Raw genomic sequence first — 20,528 nt, forward strand, 5'->3', positions numbered from 1 at the left:
TTATTTTTTATTTTATAAATAATAAAATGATATGCAACAATGCGCAGTGAAACATCGATGAGTGTTGGAAAAATGTTTACTTGGAAACTATCTATACGATAAATAGGGTTGAGTTATGTTAAGATTGGAACATGTACCTAGTTCAATCTCAAAAGTTAGCTCAATGAGGGAGGATTGTCTAAGACCATATATACAACTCACAGATATTTTATCCAACCGATGTGAGACAATTAACACACCTCATCACGCTCAGAAATGAACATGTGGAGTGTGGAGTTTTTACAAATGGCCCAATTATGGGCAGAACGAGTGTCCCAACTATGGGCTAACACACCCTCTCACGCTCATGAATAAACATCTGGAGCGTGGAGTTTACAAATGACCCAATTATGGGCAGAACGGGTGGTCCAACACATAACGGTGAAACCTGAGCTCTGATACCATGTTAAGATTAGAATTTGGATCTAACTCAAACCCAAAAACTAGCTCAAGGTGGGAGGATTTTCCAAGACCATATATATAACTTCCAGATATTTTATCCAATCGATGTAGGACAATTAACAAATTATTTAATCTGTTAAAGAACCTCGTTTATCATTATATATTGCTCGATTTTATTTTTTAATTGTTTTTACTTATTCCAGTGCTCACTTTTAGGCTCTTCGTTTGCAATAATTTAAAAATGTCCATCAATTAATTACATCAAATTGTATAATTGCAATCAATTTTATATTTTTGGGAAAATAAAATATCTAAGAAAAAAACATATTGTAGCTAATTCATTTGTTGTTTTGGTTTTAAATAAACATATGGGTTGTGGATTAAAAAATATAAACCTTTTGTTTGCATTTGGATTAATGGTAAGCGGCCCATTGGCCCGGTAAAGTCCTGGGCCGGCCCCCGATCAATTCATGCGCATAGAAAAAAATAAATTGGTGTTCACTTTGGGGAGAAAACATCGCAGAAATCGCCGGTCTACTCGCCGAGCCTGGACTGTCGTGGAGCAGGTTTCGCGTTTCTCGCTTCTTTCAACCAGGTTTTGAATCTCCTATTTCTAACGCCACCATGCTTTTTTTAAACCTCTAATCTGGTGTAATTTTCACTATTGGTTAAAGCATTGTTTCCTCCCTCATAATTTCTGGAAGAATGGTGGAAGGTTGTGTCTTTTGTGTGTGATTTGGTAATTTCCTGTGCTGGGTCTTTTTCTTCTCCTTTTGTGTTGCCCGTTCATATTTTTCTCTCCGTTTTTGGGTGTTAGCAGCAGCAAATGCTGAAAATTTTACATTTGTTGTGTTTTGTATTCCGGCCCAACAAGAAAAGAAAAGAATCAAAATTTGTGAGTCCCCGTAAAATCAAATTAATTTCACAGTCCTTTATTTTGCGCTTGGATTTTGGAACTTCTTTCGGTTTCTGCATTTCCCTTTTCCCTTTGTTCTCTGTTCCTCGTTTGTGTTTCAAAAAGTTTGGATGTTGGATTGTCCTGATAACTACTTATAAATTTCTAGTCCTTTGATGTCAATAAATGAAAATTTCTAGCTCTATTTGCAATCTATGTTTTATGATTTACGTTACTGATTGCACGTTGTCAAGGGAATAAATAGATGAGTTCTTAAGTAACCAGTTGGAGCGTGGTTTGGTATGTTGTTCAAAAACTTGATCAACATTCTTTTCTAGTAAATGAAGAAAAAACAGCAGAGAATCCATGATTCAAGAGATAATCAAATATAGAAAAGATAGTCATATATTTTTTTATCTTTTTGCATCGCCAGAAATCTCATTTTCACTAAAATCGAGGTTTTGTCGCATTCTAACAAATTTTTCGATAATTTGTAAGAAACATTTTCTTATTAGAAGACAAGAACAAAAAACAGAGAAATTAAGGAAAAAAATGTTTGGTATGTTGTTCAGAAACTTGATCAACATTCTTTTCTAGTAAAGGAAGAAAAAACAGCAGATAATCTATGGTTCAAGTGATATTCTTTAGTTGAAAATTCAGTCGCTCATTTTACCACTCCTTGATGATGTAACAATCTTCTGTCATGGGAAAAATTTATTTAACAAATTCGACTTGTCCAGTGTATTTACTTCATTTTGTTGCTAAAAATGAGTGACGAATAAGTGGTGATATATTAGGTATTTGGCGAAACTTATTTTGACCAGCTTTATCGGCTCTTATAAGTTATATCTTAGAAATGTTTCAGGAACTCTCAATTTGTAATATTTTATTTTAAAAGTAAACTTTGGATAAAAGAAGTTGATAGAGTTTAAAGATATTGCAATTGTTTGATATTGTAAACTCTTTTGATTATCATAATTATAGTTGACATTTTGTCTGATGTATTCTGTGGCAGGATGTTGAGAAGGGAGAGACCTTAAAACCTTAAAAAAAATTGAAATATATTCCTAAGTTTTTTTTTCCATTTGAGGTGTCAACACCACATGCTTCTTTGGTTACACTAATATCTGTAAACTCACGCCTTATTCTATGGTGGAAGAAGAAAAGCGAACAACGCGTAGTTTTCTCAATGTCACTTGCTGATAATAATAGCATTGTCTTGTAATTTTTTAATGCACCTGTATTCGAATATTGCAACGATGACTTACAACTTATGAACGATTCTGAAGACATTTACATATGTTACTATTGTAATTACAGGCAGTATCAACAAAAATGTATCTAAAATCAACATTATCATGGAATGTGGTGATTCCTGCCGAGAACCTGGATGCTAAAGGATTGATGCTTCAGAAGGCTATAATCACTCGCCTCATGGACGATTTTGCGTCCAAGAAGGCCTCAAAAGATCTGGGTTATTTCCTTGCGGTAACTACGGTGGCAAGCATCGGGGAGGGAAAGGTTAGGCAGCACTCGGGTGATGTTCTCTTTCCCGTAGATTTTAGCTGTATCACCTTCAAAATGCTCGCAGGTGAGATTTTGGAAGGCACCGTCCACAAGATCTTAAAGCATGGTGTTTTCTTGAAAAGTGGACCTGTCGATAAAATATATCTCTCTCATCAAAAGATGGCCGACTACCAATATGTTGCCGGAGAAAATCCCTACTTCATGAACGAAAAGTCGTCTAAAATCGAAAAAGGAGTGGTGGTGCGTTATGCGGTGATTGGGCAGAAGTATATGGAAGCCGAGAAAGATTTCCAGGCGGTTGTTAGTCTGGAGGGCGACTACCTAGGACCCATTTCTTAAAAATGTCACCAGTTCAAAAACCCAGTGTTTATGTAGATTTCTTAATCCTAGGTTGTTTTAATGTCTTGTTTAATTTTATACTTCACATAATTCAACAATTCTGGTAATGATGCAAACACGATGTGAAACACTTGTGGATCTCGGATTTCATGTTATTGGGAATTGCTTCCTTCATAATATTGGGAATTGCTCCCTCCAATTATGATATAGGTAGGGAGGAATTTTTTTCTTTGCAAGAAGATCCCAAGTTGGCTTGCAAATTCCGTCGAATTACTTGCATCTAACACAATTGTACAATTGCTTACGTATCGAAATTAGACGTTTTCTATTATTTTATATTTTTATGCTATAATCTGGCTTTTTTAAGCAAGTTTTTGGCTGCAATGATGAGATATATGCCTTTTTGAATTTGGTTGGAATCGAGTCTCAAAATTATCTGTAATAAGCAATTATTTCAGTTTAGTAGATTAACATATTGTGGTTGTATGTAACTTCTTTAGTGTTCCATTTTGCCACACTACTTAAATTTTATAATACAATTAACAACATGATATTACCATTTTATTTTTCGATCCCAAAATTTGGATGTTCGAATTAAGTATTTGAGAGTTGTATATATAGTTTCAGACAATCATTTTATCTTGAGCTAGTTTTTGCGATCGAGTTAAGCACAAATTCATAATCTTATCAGAAACAGATCTTAGATTTTATGTCCAGATGGACTGAACTAAATACAAATCGTAAACTTTTTACTTTCAATTTTTAGTCAAAAAATCATAAAATATGTTGGAATTAAACTTAGTATTATTATATTATTATACAATTTTATTTAATTAAATGCACAAAAAATAGTTGAATAGATAAATTTATTAGTTTTTTTAGGGATTTTTAGTTGGTTTTTAAGAATATTATAATACATATCTATAGTTGGATTAATATTTGAACCAAACTATCATTTAAAAAAACGTTGAGTCAATTTGCGTTTGAATCAACTAATACTGATATACTATTTTAGAAAATATTGTCATATATACATCATAATTAAGTAATAAATTCATTATTATTTATATATATTTCAAGTCAACCACATATAAGTCAACCACATATACTTAAATTAAATCCAACTCAACATACATACATAATTATGTACTATATTCATTATATATATATATAGCCCACTATAGTCTCTACATAGATCCTTCTCTGCTTAACATTGATTAGAGCCCAAACACACAATTATGTATTGGGTTGCCTCACGGGCCACCCAATATGTCTTGTAAACTTCACGTTCTAGTTGTTCATTTTTTTATGTGAAGGAGTGTGTTAGATGTCTTACATCGCCTGGATTAATTTTCAAAACATAAATAGAGAAATGGTTGCCTTGGAGGTGATTCATACTTGAAGTCGTTTCTCTTTTTTATGAAAAATCTGTCCCAGATACTATGTTAAAATTGAGACTTGAACTCGACTTCACCCAAAAAACTAGTTAAAAGAAGTATATATAGTCCAAGTCCAGATATTATACACATCTAACAATTACACACATTATTTTACATTTCAAATAAATTATTTATTATTTGATCTCTCAATTATTGAATAATTATTATTTTAACTAGATCTTAAAAATTGCTGTAAAAACTCTTTCTGAAAAATCATTGAAAAATATTAAACAGAAAAATGAATTGAACAAATTATTGAAAGATAAAGAAGTCGATATGACTGATAAAATTTGTAGGAGAAATATAGTTTAAACTAATACGAATTGATCAATGATACAGTGACATATGGATAACCTTTGACGACCATCTTGAATTGTATCCACAAATGGCTCCCATAAATATTTAAAAAATAAAATAAAAATCTGCTTCTAGCTAAGACTTGTCGCGAAATTTCCTCTCGACTTCAAACAAACTTCTTCGCACTTCCCTTTCTACATCCGCTGCTTTCATCTGTCAACGAACATCGTTACACCAACGCGTCTCAGAACTACTAGCAAACCCGATGTAGTAGAAATTATAAATGCTATATTTCCAAGATCATTAATTAATATATATCTTATAAAAATAAATTAAATGAACCATTTTTTTTTTGTGATCTTCAATAAAATTGGATCAAACACGTACCTTTGTTTCAACCTCCAATAGTGCAGAAAATTGACGCTGGGAAAAATGAGAACGTATGGCTGTCAATGTAGAATTAGTATATTTCAAAGATTTAACAACTCCCAACATGGAATCAATCTCGGAAGATGGATTCCCGACTTGTAATTCTATTTCAGCCTTTTCTAATGTTACATTGTTTTCCCTTGCACCCAAAATAAACTCCACCTCATTGTTTCTCCTCTTCAATTCTCCCTCGGTCTTCTGCAGCTCTTTGATTTTCTTGACCGCCATTTCGAGTATCGATTTCTGATCACTCTGAGATTATAATAACACTATATGGTTTATGCAAATGTACTGCAACACCTATAACTTGAAATTGTAATCACAAGCTCTCTACGTGAATTACTCGCGCTAATTTAACTAAATCAACTGTGAGTGAACTTGGATGAGAGAAAAGCCGGATTTTCTTTTAAGTTTTGCTTGGATGAGAAGATTTAATTTGGAATGAAAATTTTATTTGGGGATGGATTTAAAGTAAGAATTTGAAATATGGACACCGTACCCAATATGGTGATTTCCAAAGCCATTATAATTATAATGAATCTACATTGATTAAGAAGAAATGGATTTGATATTCACCTAACATGAATTCATACAAACAATCAAATAGATTTTAAAATCCTTTACTCTGAATCCTTCCATCCAAGTGCGACCTTAAATAAGCAAAAACCAAAATCTGTGTGATCTATTGAATTAACAAATGTTATACTTGTTTTATACATGGATTTGTAGACTATAATTAATTAATGCATGCATGCAGGCTAACCTTAGTTCCTGGTGGCAACAACTTATGCAAAGCTCCATAAAATCTCTTGTGCTTCTCTCTTCTTAACCTCTCACCAATCACATGCTTCTTCCCTCTCCCTCTTTCCATGCCCCCGGTAGTCGCCGTTCGCCCCCGAGTCGTCCAACTCTTCTTCAAGAACTGAATCATCCTCTTGTTTACATTTTCACGACCGGATCCATTTGCAACGCTCTTAGATGCAAACCCTACAATGGGTTCATTTGTGTAGCTTGAAAAAGCACTCTGTCTCTGGTTATTCATGCTGAGTACCTCTTGAAGCCATAACATACTTCCTGGAGAGAGGTGAAAGAACTCGTCCATGGATTCTCTTTTCTTCGTGGTTTTGTTTTTATTTTACGAGAATATTTTGAACTGTCTTGGGCAAGGCCTTTTATAAGTAAAAGGGTTCGGGTGGTGGGACACACATTCAACATTTGGTCATATGAATTTTTAATGGTTTCAAGTGTACTCTGCGGCGGACCTACCTGACTTTTTCCAGCAGCAACGTGTCCACGGATTAAACGTGCCAAAATTATTTCGTCTTTCAATTAAACTTTGATAATATATATATAATTCTGTTTCAAAATGTAAGTAAATTAAATTATTTAAAATGATAATTATATATTAATAAAGACTGTTTATCCATTAATCTCAGATACGTCTTCTAGCTTAGAGAGAAATTAAAATTCACCTTGTTATTCGAGCTGTTTAGATTATCAATTGAGGAATGATGATAATAAACACGACGTGTGATGAAAGAGACTTCAAGTCCATTTTTTCTTGCTACTTGTCCTCCTGTGAAAATTAATATATGAGTTATATTTTATTTTTAAACGATTAAATATTAACAAATCTGCTTTATAAAAATTAGTATGATTTAAATATATTTAGAAGTATTATATTAATAAATAAATAAATAAAAATAAGTAAGAACCTAATTTAAAAAATACAAATGTATAAAAAAATTAGTTTCATATATGTTTATTTGCCTCATTATTTATTTTATTGACTGCAAGTAAAATACAACTTATGTGCATAGACGTGGAACAGACAGAGGACGTCATTATTTACCTAGGAAGTTGCTGCAAGGATTTTGGATGATTGAAATATTGGGCTATATCTTATTTGCTCCATTTTTCATCCGAGAATGGATTTGATTGAAGAAATTTTTCTGAAAAATGGTGAGAAAGAAAGAAATGGAAAGAGAAGAACCGTACCTTCAAGTCCGACGTACTTAAGCTTTGGCCAATCGGCCTTTCCCCAACACCATGGCCATTTGCTTTTCTGTATAATTTTGATAGTTATTGCAGAAGGCCATCTAATTTTCTAGGTTGAAAACCAAAGATTCCGATGAATGACAACTCATCTAGCACTAAGATCTCATGTTTGAGATGATGCCACGGGTTAACAAAGCTACACACACAGCTTCGCATGATACCATATAAACACTAACAACTTGTTCACATTATGAGAAGTTTAGGAATGTTTTCTTTGTCGATATCTACGTTTGATATACAAGAACGTTTTCAAGTTCTGTACAATAATGACCGAACTGCATCTGCTACTGAAAACAAGAATGTAAGAATGTAGACAATATGGAAATCAAGTAAATTCTAAAAACTAGCTTCGCTGATGTATATGACATAATTCTCTGTGCACTTAATCTCGACCATTTGACTATCAGATGTTCACTTCTCCTAAGTGTTACTGATGCTTTTCTGTCCATACATCTCTTCAAATTCTGTTTCAGAATCCTCCTGGAAATCATATGGGAAATTTGTTTCCGCATGGGCATTCGGGTTGGGCCTCACTGTCCTTTCCTCAATCCTCATCACTAAGGCTTTCTGAGTCTAGTGGATGATCTGCCGGATCTAAAGATTCCTCTACCTTGTTAGCTTTCTCTTAGCCTGGTCGGAGAAATTTATCGAATTTGCATACATAGATGAGAGGAATGAATAACGTGAGAACCTATTAATATATATTTGCTAGCTATAATGCATAAAACAGTGGAAAGGAGGCAAGATTTATACAAATTTAAATTTATGAAACTCACCAAATGAAGCTTCTTCTCCAGCTTTCTAACAAGGTTGGCATGCCTTAACATTTCTGCTTCTTTCATCAGTTTTGCCTCGTTATCATCATCCAGTCCCTTTCCCCATCGAGAGTCTGAATCTAAAGTTTCTTTGAGTGTAACCATTGGGTTCTCTCAAAACAGGTGAAACTAAGGATAATGCTCTAAACCGAGCTTGTTCTTCTTTATCTTGTTATGTCTTTGCCAATCTCTCTTGTTCCAACAATTGCTTCGGCAACATCTGGTGACAAAAAATTCTTCCCTCTATAAAATACCAGGAAATCCTTGTTTCTTGACAGTAGCATGCCACCGGTTAATCTCTGCATCGAGTCAATATTGAGCATATAGTATTCTACGTTTACATGATATCACAGGCATTATTATATTATTTTTTTTTTGGAATATCACAGGCAATATTTCAGTGCTTACGGCAGATCAAATATTGGAGAGCATATCCTCAATCACAATAAGCAGAAGATAATTAACTAATTTCAAAGTTGAATATTCTTGCATTCCCATATACTAACAACCTTCACTACACTACATTGATGGTTTCACTCGTTGAGTTTTAATTCAATATTAATGTCTCAAAATGAGCTCTGTTGTTACCTTGAGATCTTCAGCCATTCTTTCACTTCTTGTTAGCTGGACTCCCCGTTTTAATGCAATTTTTGCAATTAAATTCCGTTCCCATAACTTAATCATGGCTACAGCCAACCTTTGAAGGTGCCTGCTCTTCCTGAAAATGCCAACCATTACGCTAGGTTCCTGCTCACTAAATGTCCTGTTTATAAGAAAACTTGATTACATAGTGCAAAATGTGGCGGCAGAAATCTGGCAAGCCTTCGTAGAGCAGTTCCTTCCTTCGTTTCAACCGTCGATTTCACACCATGAAGGAGTAATCTAAAGGGAGGTTAAAAAACAGGAAGAACTCCTGGAAGTAAATCAGCATCAATGGGAAGTGGACCTTCTCCTGGCCAATCAGTATATCTTGGGCCAAGGCCAAGGCCATCTAGTAGTTCCTCAACTTCATCTTCATTTTTCACAACAGATGGTGCTTTAGGGCTTTCATCCTCCATGTCATCGTCAACTGTTTCTTTAACTTGGTTGTAGGATCTTCATAAGTTACACCTCTGTAAATAGACACAGAAGTGACGGATCTCCAAATAACCGGCTATCCAGACCCGGTTTCTGATCATTCACTACATTTTTCTCCCATGAAAATCTTATCTCCCCATTACCACTTTTAAGCATGTTTTTATCCCCAAAAGGATAATCTTTGGAAAATCCACCTTTTGCATTCGGCATCAGCCCTTCCTCAAATATAAAAATAAGTCCTCTATAGACCCTTTCTCAATCACTCTCCTAACATTCTCATAGACATCATCCATGCAACCAAATTTTTTCAACTTTTCAATAATCCTCTCCATAGTACTATCACCAGTACTAGTACTAGGCGAAACGTGTCTATCCATTACTGAGTGTGATCTGCCATTCTTAATCTCCAGGTAAAAGATTGCATCTTTTTGGTGGGTTTTCCGGTGAATTGGGGTCTGAGTTGAAGGTATCGTGGGCTGCACAAAAAGATTGTTTCTTGAATGGAATTGAGGAACTATATCTGATGAACTATAAGGTTGTTCTGAAATGGAGTTTGCAGACTGAGCTCTGTAATGAATCCATATGAAAGGCTTTTCTAGGATGAATTTGATAGCTAGAGGTGATAGCCATATTCAAACTCCGCCCACACTGAAATTGTACAAGTAGTAATGTTTACACATGGAAATATGGAAAAGAAGTCCCCAGCTGCGAAGGCGAGAAAACGAGTTCAGCAGCACTCTGCCGCCTGAAAATCTATGCACATTGATATGGGAAGAATAAGGATATTTCTGTACATTGAAATTATTTAATTTAATTTGATTTAATTAATTTAATCACTTAAAGTCTTAAACAATATGGAAAAAAATTCATAAAAAATATTTTAGAATTAAATTTATACACTACTATGTTAGAAACACATGCATGACATTCAATTTTATTTTTATAAAAAAATCTGAACGACCTTCGATTTTGTTTTTCGATGAGATGGTGACCTTCGATAAATATTTTTACACGCTTGTTATTGTTATCAATCAAAATAAATTAATGAAAATCAAATCACTTGCATATTATTTGACATCATTTTATCACAAAGTTATGTCAAAAGCATCATTAATTAATTCTACTTTCTCTAAATATAAATTACATTATGTAATAATATTCAAAGCTGTGACCCGAATATCGACCATAAGGCACGTCTGACTAGTGATCTAGAGCATTTCATGAAATATGAATCTTGAAATTTTGGTTCTTCAGCATTTCATGAAATATGAATCTTGAAATTTTGGTTCTTCAGTATGAGCATCCAAAAATGGTATGAAAGACTTTTGTACAAGTTGTTCAAAAGTTGATGAATTACTATCGCTACAGCATCCTCGAATCAAGATCCGACGAGTCCTTTGGCTCGAGCATAAGCGACTATTAGCACGAAGATTGCCGCACAAGATGCCCCTGCGACTATAACAACCTGAAAGAACGAATCCAGATCGTTGAAGCCTCCAATAAGAAAATACCAAAAATGACAGTTTCTAACAAATGTTAAATTCACGTACCCATTTGAACATAAAGCCGTGATCATCGTTCCATGTATAAGGTATGTTCATACCAAATATTCCGGCCACCAGTGAATAAATGGATACACATACAGTCCCAGAGCTGAGAAAGAGCTCCAACTGCGGCCATGAAAATAAATTTAAATTGGGAAGCACAAGATAATTAAATAAAAGGTTGCTCGAGACAGACCTGAATGAGCTGATTCCGGTGATTGTCAAGCTGGGATGAGAAGACATATATTTCGATTTAGATCGCTACGAAAACAAGATACATATGAAATACCAATTTTTGTTTTATATGTTACCTGAATATTGATGTAATCTTCTGTGTTATCAATATATTCACGCAGCTGCAAATATTATAGCAGGGAAGGCATCAAAATTATGAGACAATATAATTGGACAGCATGATATTTAACACAAACTATAATAGAGAAGGCGTATGCTACCGGTGATGCTATGCTTTTACCAAATACTAGATGTTCTCAGTTCCATTCAAAACAAAACTAAGCACATAAATCTTTTTCGATGCATTCATTTGAATGACATTGAATTCTGGACTTCGAAAATACAGATCTAACTTTTAAAAATTATTGTAATTGGCATACCGTGGTCAATTTGTTGAATGTTCCATCAATTTGCATGAAGTAAGCCTGAGATATAAGTGACAACTCTTCATTAAACTTCATAAAAATCGACCATAAAATGAGCAGAATTAATACTACCTCAAGCAACATCTCAAGCTCCTCAACATCATTTTCATCTCCTCGAACAGTTGCGATGCTGGCCCTACCAGCTCGGGATATCTTGGAGCCTATGGTAGGTGATGCAAGGAACCAACTTGCAGCTCCCGAGCCACTCACAGGTGATGAACCAGCCAACTTTCTAGACAAGTAAAGATCTGCCATATCATCATCATCATCCAAAAGCTGTTCTAGCTCATCTCTCACCTGCGTGAAAGCTGTAAAATTAAAGTGGAACTAACGAACAATGTAAATGAACAATTCATATGAAACGATGAGTGATGGTAAAAAAAGCCTAACAAACATCGTATAGAGTTTCAAAGTATCCATATTTGGCAGCCTTTAAACTACCCAGTATGACAGGTGTCAAATTAATTGTTAGATTGCATCAAATACTCGCAAAACTTGGATGAACTATTCTAAGTAACATCAAGAACTTAATAATTCTGTTGGTACTTGGAACTCATGTAACATAGATCTATACAGAGGAAAATGAAGTACTAACCCATATCTTCGAGTGCCTGAATTTCAGCAACGATTAACTGGTTGCATTAGGTGCATTAAATAATCAAGATTTGGACGGAACCGACTTAAAAAATAATAAGGATTACATAATGAATTTGTTTAGCAGTCACAAAAAAATGGAGCCCACCTTTTGTACACGAGCTGTCAACCTTGTCATTTGACTCTTTAACTTACGCACTCGATCTAAATTACGGCTACTAATCTGCAAACAAGTAGGGTAATGCATGAAACCAATAATACCAGATGTTCATTACAACACAAAGAAAGACAGCGTAGGAAACAATTAATCCAGTTTCCCGGAATGCAAGTATGATTAACGCAAAGAAATGGCAAATAGGAAAATATTATGTCGGGAGCAAAACAGATTTTGATTCCATCAGTCACCTAAAAAATGGAAAGCATTCAAAAGTTCCTCCAATGCATGATACGTTATTTTCAAAGTAAGAAGTGGAATGATGATGTAAATGCAGAAGCTAAATAATTTTGCTATAAGCCATATAATTAGACCCCTACCATTAACTGACTGGATTCTGTTTAGATCAAAACAACAAGTTCATAACAAACCACAATAGATGTACCTTTGATGTGAGCATATCTAACGCCGGGTAAACAGCACTCTCCAATTCTATTGTACGGGCAGCCAGGAAACTGCAAATTGCTTCCAATGCAACCTCAAGAGCCCGAAACTCAAATGGAGAATCTGCGAAACGGAGATCAGAGTCATAAGTCAGCCATCACAAGTACAAAGAGTAGCGTACTTCTCCGAAAAAAAGGGAAAAAATATATAAATATACCATCTTCTTCACCCATTTCAACATCCTGATGCACAGTCAAATTGTTGTCATCTAAGTTACCATCTCGAATTGCATGTAATGATTTCAGTCGCCTTCGAAGATCCTCAACTATAGGAACAATGTTCTCATCCGATGGGTCGCGAAGCAACACCTGAACAATAGCAAACTCAACATCACCCTGCATCTATGTTGCATGGATACATGTACATGTATTATATCGAATACGATACGGATACGGCGATACGATAAATTTTGAAAAAATATATAAATATTATACATATATATTCATAAAAATTTAGTATAAAAATTAAAAATTGTAGAGATATATATTTATATAAATATACAGTTATGTAAATATATACAATGTAAAACTTCAGATGAGTGATTTAAGAAGAAAAAGACGTATTCAGGAATATATCTCCGTCGTGTCCATGGCATATCCTAGTCACGTTCATGACGTATCCAACCGGTCAAACAAACAAAACGTCAAAGACACGAAGTTTTCCATAAACGATGCGCGTATCGGCGTGTCGTATCCATATCCGTGTTGTATCCATGTCCGATACTTCAGCAAAAAAAATTTAGGAGTATCCGTGCTATATAGTTCTGCACCTAAAAGTAAACCTCGAACAATATACCCTCGAAAACTTTACCAGATATTTGTTAACACGAGAGTCAGAGAACCACATCGTTTATTCATCTTGGGAATGTTATAATGACATCAGAGTCACAGTATATAAAGATTTGGACCACAAGAACAAAGACTCGAAGTCTTGCCAGTTCAATAGAAGTATTATTTATTGTTTAAACGCCACTTTAAAGTCAAAATCCAATTTCGTTTGGATATTGGAAGCATAAGCTACCTCAGCATCAGCATATTTTACTATATCAACCAATATTCACAAAATAAACATCCAACAAAGATATATATAATCAGGCAAGGATTAATTTGTGAAAGAGTTCAGCCGTGACAGCAAATTGTGGCTGTGGCCAAGGGGATTACGCCATCAATTCATTTACACCAACTCCCGCAAGAAAATCCCACTCTTTGGAAACCTTGTTTAATTGAATAACGGAAAAGAAAGGACCAAGGGTAAAAAATCATTTCAAAAGACTAATTAAACGCTCACCTCTTCTGCAGTGATGATGGCCTTGATATGCTGTATTCAAACAGAAAAGTGAAAAAATAAGTACATACAAAGCTAACATCCAGAATACATTAAGATAATTCAACTATTTTCAAACAGACGCAGCATATGCCACAAACCATAAAAACAATTCTCTACAATATCGGAATTTATGTTTAAAAACTCGAACTTGACCATACAGTTACACAGCAAAAATTACCTTTCCTCCAAATCAATAAATCCGAACTTAATGAACATGTTACAATCAGAGCAAAAGGCCTTCAATTATTTAATTCAAGCACCAAATAAATTTTTTTTGTAAAATGAAATAAAACCTCGAGATTAAGAACAATGGCTCTCTCACGGCCGAGAATTGTGGAAGGATAAGACAAGAGAGGGTCGAGAATTCGGAGATCACGCGCGTGTATCTGCACGCGATGCATGATCGCGTACTTATCGACATCCAACACCCTTTCTCCACCTGTAGAATCCATTGAAATCCAGCTCCGTGCGCCGGCCCCTTTCTTCTTCAACCCGCCAACGGCATTCGAAGGCTCCACCGGTACAACTTGACCGAATTCCGGACCCACCATTGTTCTCAATAACCATTAGGGGAAAAAACAATTTATTGGCTTTATCTTTGACAAATTAATGTTTACGCAGCTGCACTTCTTGTATGATTCGGGTATTTGCGAATTTCTTCCTCCTTTTCTAGGGGAGAGGAAGCCAAGACAGAGATTGCGCATATGTATGCGCAGATTACATGTGTATGTAATCTTTGTACCTGACCTGCTTTTGAAAGGAGAAGAAAAAGGAACCGAGTGGCGGAGTTCACGCCATTCAAGGAATAGTAGCAAGGGAAAACAAAATTGAAAATACTGAAATCTCAAAAGACATCCATAAATAAATCGTCTTTAAAAAATAAATAATTCATGATATAAAGTCAACCGATTCTCTTTTAACAATGCTAAAAAAACAAAATCTCTTTTTAACACTCGCTTCAATGTCGGCACATAAACGAATTGAATAAAATCAAATTTCAATAAAAACTTATTATTAAAATTAAATATATTTGAGTTTGAACTTGATTTTTGTAGGGTTTTAATTTGAAATGTTCGAACTTATTCATACTATTGATCGAAAATATTAAGACTAATTATTAACTCGTAAATTATTGAACAAAATAATTTTTACTTGAGTTCTGTTAAAAAATTCGAACATTTTCGAGATTGATAACCCCAAATAATAATAACAAATTTATCAAGTAGGAAACAAAAAAAAATACAAAATGAAAACCTTCTCATAGAGTTAGATAGGGAAAAACAACTATTCAACAAAAATATATTTTCTATATAGATTATTATATATGATCATATGAGATGTAATGATTCGATCCATAATTATCATTAAAAAATAATTTTAGCATCAAAAATAATATTTTTTCGTGAGTTGTTTTGAGTTAGAAATCCGTTTAACAAAATTGATTCGCGAGGACGTACGGTTTCAAATAGAGGAGGCACCAATTTACAAAAAAAAAAGAAAATTAAAACGGAGGAGGCTCCAATTTGAAATCTTGAATGGATAGTCTTTAAATAAAGAGTAGAATTGGAGAGTGTCGTAGCTAAAAAGACGTGTGCCATATACAGATTAATCAGCGATAAAGAAATGCAATTATTCAAGTAAAGTTGAGATTAAAATATATAGCGTTGACGCAACCAAATAGGACAGCTTTGGCATTAGGCAGTAAGCGTGGTGGATTTGGTGAGTTTTATTAATCTTTTAGGCCAACGACATGTTATTTAATATTGTTTTACGAGGTGTTTTTATATTCATTTGACTTCTAGTTAGTGTTTTTAGCAGTTCTTTGTCCATTGAAAAAAGATTATGTAAGTTTCAAATAAGTAAATAAAAAATATTCTAGAAATATCATAAAAGTTTTCAAACAACTTCCTTAGATTTGTTCAAACTTACCAACCGAGTGGCTAAGGAGATATTATCATTGGTTCAAATATGTGCAGTACATGTTTGACTAAATATTAAAAAAAAATTAAACAATGATAATCATTAATAGTGTTGAAAATAAGAATTCTAAATTTTGAAAACTAGTGTGTGGTGATATATGTAATGATGTATTTATTTTTTGATTATTTTCAAAGAAATTTTATAAATAGGCTCTCAATTTGTGAAGAATAACACAATTGAATGGAGAAAATTTTATAAATTGTGTAGTTTAATATATTTTGTGAGTTTGAATCATTGATTAAACGTCTACAACTGATTGCTAAACCAATATTATGAAAACAAAACTCCTTGTTTCTATATGGGACATGCAATTTCATATGTTGCTGCATTAATTAGCATCAAACCGAGTGCATATCATAAATTTTCTCCATTGCAGCTTATCTTTGCTAAAGAACCAGACATTCACATTTGAGAATTTTTCGATGTATGGTATATGTGTCTATCGCACCGCCTCAAGAACAAAAATGAGACCTCAAAGAAAGATTGAAATTTATATCGGTTATGATAACATGTCAATCATTCGATATCTTAAGCCTCTGACATGCAACGTGTTTACAGCACGTTTTCCTGATTGTCATTTTAATGAGAAAATCTTTCCGATATGGGGGAATAAAAGAAACATATCGAAAATGAAATTACATGGTGTACATCATCATTGTTCATCTGGATCCAAGAACTAAACAATGTGAAAAAGATGTACAGCAAATTGTGCACTTGCAAAGAATAGCAAATCAAATACCAGATGCATTTACAGACTCAAAAAATGTAACAAAATCATACATACATGCTGTAAATACCCCTGTTCGAATTGAAATTCCGAAGAACAAATTGAATACACTTGTGGTGTCATAAAACGATTGAAGCGTGGAGGATCAATCGATTCTAAGGATAAAAATCATCAAAAAAAAAAAAAGAAAATGCATAGATAAACACGATGATCACAAAATAGAGAATGATATTTCAGCAGAAATACATGATGATGAAAATATTCTGTTAAAACCACAAACTAATGAGAATCATGAAATCTCTATCAATTATATTAATACTGAAAAAATTTGAAACCAAAAAGATAAAAGAAATTGATGAGATGTTTCTTACAATGTGACATCATAATGATATATATATATATATATATATATATATATATATATATTATATATATATGAAAATCCTCGAAAGATTTAAGATGCCTGAAGCACAAAGTTCAAAACCCAAATAATGTTATTCTGTGAAATTGCAAATATCATTATATGAGTTAAAGCAATTCGACCGAATGTGGTATAATCGGCTAAGTGAACACTTAATAAAAAAGAGATATGTTAATAATTCAATATGCCCTTGTGTTTTCATTAAGAAAACAAAATCCAGATGCATAATTATTGTTGTATATGTTGATTATTCAAGCATCATTTGAACGAATAAGGAAATTCAAAAAGTTGTGTCATACTTGAAGGAAGAATTTGAAATCATATCCAACAAAGAGACACTGGATAAAATTAAACATATATTCCGTTATCTACGAGGAACGACAAACTTGAGACTTTTGTATTCAAATATACCAATCAAAGCATAATTAGTTATGCTGATGCTGTGTATTTATCTGATCCATACAAGACACGTTCCTAAACCGGATTTGTATTTACTTGTGAATGCAATGCAATGCAATTTCTTGGCGTTTACATAAACAAACATTTGTAACAACTTCATCAAATCACACCGAGATTATTGCACTACATGAAGCAGGCCATGAATATGTGTGGCTAAAATCAATTACCCAACATATCTAAATCTTACGCGGATTATCATTCGACAAGAAGTGTGTGACACAATATGAAGATAATTGTGGGGACCCGGACGCTAATCACGTTCTAAATCATAATTACGACTAATTAATCAATTAGTATAAACAGGGTCTAAATTTTTTTTTCTTAAATTATACAGCGGAACGTAATGTTATTAAATTCAAATTACATATTAAACATAACATACAATTAATGTATAATCTACAATAATCCGATTAGGTTCAACTACAAGTCAGTGCTGAATCCTAAGTTGCTTCAAAGCCCGGATCTCCACGCTATCTAGTCCAGCCTCGTTCTCTTCTTGACCCTTATCCTGTCCCACCTGTTGTCATGCACACATACAAACAAGACAACAGCCGGATAACTTCGGTGAGATATAAATATCCCAGTATAAATCATGTATACATGCAATCATATAAACAATATAATAGCATATAGCAGACAATCATATCACATATCAAAATCATGATATGAATCAATAATAAGAATAAATCATATTCTGAACATGTACCTATAATCCGGAACATAAATCAATATCAAGAATAAATCATATTCTAAACATGTATCTATCAGGAACATAAATCAGTATTAATCAATACAATAAGATATAACTGTCACTCAGTCCAGTGACTCTACATTTTAGACTAGACTCAATCCTAGCCTAGGGATCCCGGTTTCCAGACATTGGCATTCCATATCGACCAACAGTAATAGAAAAGACTCCAGTTCTATCCACGTCGATATAGCATCGATCACCAGTAATAGAAGAAGCTATGTTTCTATCCACATCAGTATAGTATCGATCACCAGTAATAGAAGAAACTTCAATTCTATCCACATCGATATAACATCGATCAACAGTAATAGAAGAAGTTATGATTCTATCCACATCGATACAGTACTGATCACCAGTAATAGAAGGAGCTATAATTCTATCCACATCGATAGCCAATTATCCAGTGACAGACTATGGCACTTCCGCCAATACAATATCTTATGACATCGTGCAATGTGCTCGTGGTACTCCTACCACTATCATGCACTTCTGTCACAAGATTACTCGTCTAACACCTGTTATCTATAATTCAAGAGAACAAGTATATCAATCAACTCAATGCAAATATCAATGCAATAAGTAAAGTATGTGATTTAGGGAAACTCGAGTCCAACCTCACTCGAGTTGTGCAATCCCAACTCAACATTAATTTATACCTTTATCTTCTCGCTCAGAAGAAGAAGAAGAAGTCCCGACTCTGTCTCGGTCCATTCCCAATCTGGTAATAACAATACCGAACAGATATAATATCAATAACAACTCAATTCAATACATGTTCTGATTAATATTCAAATCGAATATATGCTGATCGATATCCAATCAAGATACACTCTAATCTATATCGACCATATCACTATAAAATCGAAATCACTACCGAATCTGTTCAATATCAATCAACTGATGTTTCGACGGTATAACAATATAGTCTCGATAACTTCGTCAGTCCAAACATCACAGATATAATACCAGAACTCATAATCAATATCGATACTAGTCATAATCTCAATAACCATACATATCTGATATGAATTCTCAGTCAAATCGACTCCAAAAATCATAACAATTACATGATCAGTCCGTTTCTCAATCTGACTTCGATTCTATGATGTCTAACATGACCAGAACATCATATACGAATCCTATTCAATTCTGACAATATCATAATTTCAAAGCATGTCAAAACGTAGTAAAACTTACGTCCAGTCGTAGCCTACGTTGCTAGGAACTCGATACCGAAGTCGGATTCAAAATCAGACAGACAGATTGAAATATAAAGGCGTAAGGATTTTTAACAAAGTTTCTCCTAACTTTTCTAATATTCTGAAGGATTATACGGTTATATATACATATATATATCTATATATATATATATATATATATATATATATATATATATATATATCCTGCAACGTGGCTCGCATCCTTCGTTGGCACGTCTCGCGCATATGCGGGACATCTATCGGCGCATATGCGCGAGACACTAAGTCTCGGCGCGTGACTGGCACCTCGCCTCGCGCATATGCGCTGCCCCTGATCGGCGCATATGCGCGAGTAATTCTTCACAACTCTCGGGTTGTGTCGCGCATGTGCGCGAATCCAAGTTGCGCATGTGCGCCAACCTTTCCGGATTGCTCGCGCATGTGCGCGCATAAAGTCGTGCATGTGCGCCGATGCTACTGTCTTGCATCATGGGCTACTGTCTTATTCGTGCATATGCGCGCCTACTCTTCGCGCATATGCGCGAGACCTTCGGCTCTCGCACATACATTATCACACGTATTCTTATTTTGGTGTCCCGATTAATCCTCTCATAATCATATCAAATTATAATTCAATAATTACAGATTATTAGGATTAAATTTCGGAGCATTACAATAATGATGCATTTGTTACTCAAATGAAAGAACGATACATAAAATGTGATATAACTAAACATATTTCCCTAAGTTTTTCGCATTCACCCAAGAGCTTGAGAAGAATAAATATATTGATATTCGTTACATTCAATCAAGTGAAAACTAATCTGATCTCTTCACAAAAATACTTCGAAAGCATGTATATAACATTGGGATGCGCAACCTACGAAATTTGT

The 20,528-nt window shown here is 34.1% G+C and overlaps 3 protein-coding genes across 6 annotated transcripts; 1 reads left to right on the forward strand and 2 right to left on the reverse strand.

Moving 5' to 3' along the window:
* The first annotated feature begins 876 nt into the window (after window positions 1–876).
* Window positions 877–3,357, forward strand: LOC140812894 (DNA-directed RNA polymerase V subunit 7-like). Of its 3 annotated transcripts, none has more exons than XM_073171273.1 (2): window positions 877–1,036; window positions 2,657–3,357. In XM_073171273.1, the coding sequence occupies exon 2, from the start codon at window positions 2,672–2,674 to the stop codon at window positions 3,200–3,202; it is 531 nt and encodes a 176-aa protein (XP_073027374.1). In that variant the 5' UTR covers window positions 877–1,036; window positions 2,657–2,671; the 3' UTR covers window positions 3,203–3,357. The 3 variants fall into 3 exon arrangements, with proteins under 3 accessions (XP_073027374.1, XP_073027373.1, XP_073027376.1); XM_073171272.1 differs by having other exon boundaries at window positions 890–1,007; XM_073171275.1 differs by lacking the exon at window positions 877–1,036 and adding an exon at window positions 1,064–1,180.
* A 1,586-nt stretch (window positions 3,358–4,943) lies between these two features.
* Window positions 4,944–6,626, reverse strand: LOC140812439 (transcription factor bHLH92-like). Of its 2 annotated transcripts, none has more exons than XM_073170704.1 (3): window positions 6,131–6,626; window positions 5,326–5,619; window positions 4,944–5,151 (listed from the first exon to the last, which is right to left on the reverse strand). In XM_073170704.1, exons 1-3 carry the CDS (start codon window positions 6,467–6,469, stop codon window positions 5,074–5,076), a joined length of 711 nt encoding a protein of 236 aa, XP_073026805.1. In that variant the 5' UTR covers window positions 6,470–6,626; the 3' UTR covers window positions 4,944–5,073. The 2 variants fall into 2 exon arrangements, with proteins under 2 accessions (XP_073026805.1, XP_073026806.1); XM_073170705.1 differs by having other exon boundaries at window positions 5,002–5,224.
* A 1,504-nt stretch (window positions 6,627–8,130) lies between these two features.
* Window positions 8,131–14,956, reverse strand: LOC140811699 (magnesium transporter MRS2-I-like). The gene is made up of 15 exons (XM_073169752.1): window positions 14,392–14,956; window positions 14,060–14,089; window positions 12,930–13,080; window positions 12,714–12,835; window positions 12,263–12,337; window positions 11,593–11,817; window positions 11,476–11,520; window positions 11,173–11,217; window positions 11,058–11,087; window positions 10,868–10,987; window positions 10,502–10,782; window positions 9,994–10,070; window positions 9,028–9,884; window positions 8,829–8,958; window positions 8,131–8,539 (listed from the first exon to the last, which is right to left on the reverse strand). The coding sequence occupies exons 1-11, from the start codon at window positions 14,647–14,649 to the stop codon at window positions 10,696–10,698; spliced, it is 1,188 nt and encodes a 395-aa protein (XP_073025853.1). The 5' UTR covers window positions 14,650–14,956; the 3' UTR covers window positions 8,131–8,539; window positions 8,829–8,958; window positions 9,028–9,884; window positions 9,994–10,070; window positions 10,502–10,695.
* Window positions 14,957–20,528: the final 5,572 nt, after the last annotated feature.

Source organism: Primulina eburnea, chromosome 14 (assembly GCF_022965805.1).
Source record: "Primulina eburnea isolate SZY01 chromosome 14, ASM2296580v1, whole genome shotgun sequence".
Taxonomy (NCBI): domain Eukaryota; kingdom Viridiplantae; phylum Streptophyta; class Magnoliopsida; order Lamiales; family Gesneriaceae; genus Primulina; species Primulina eburnea.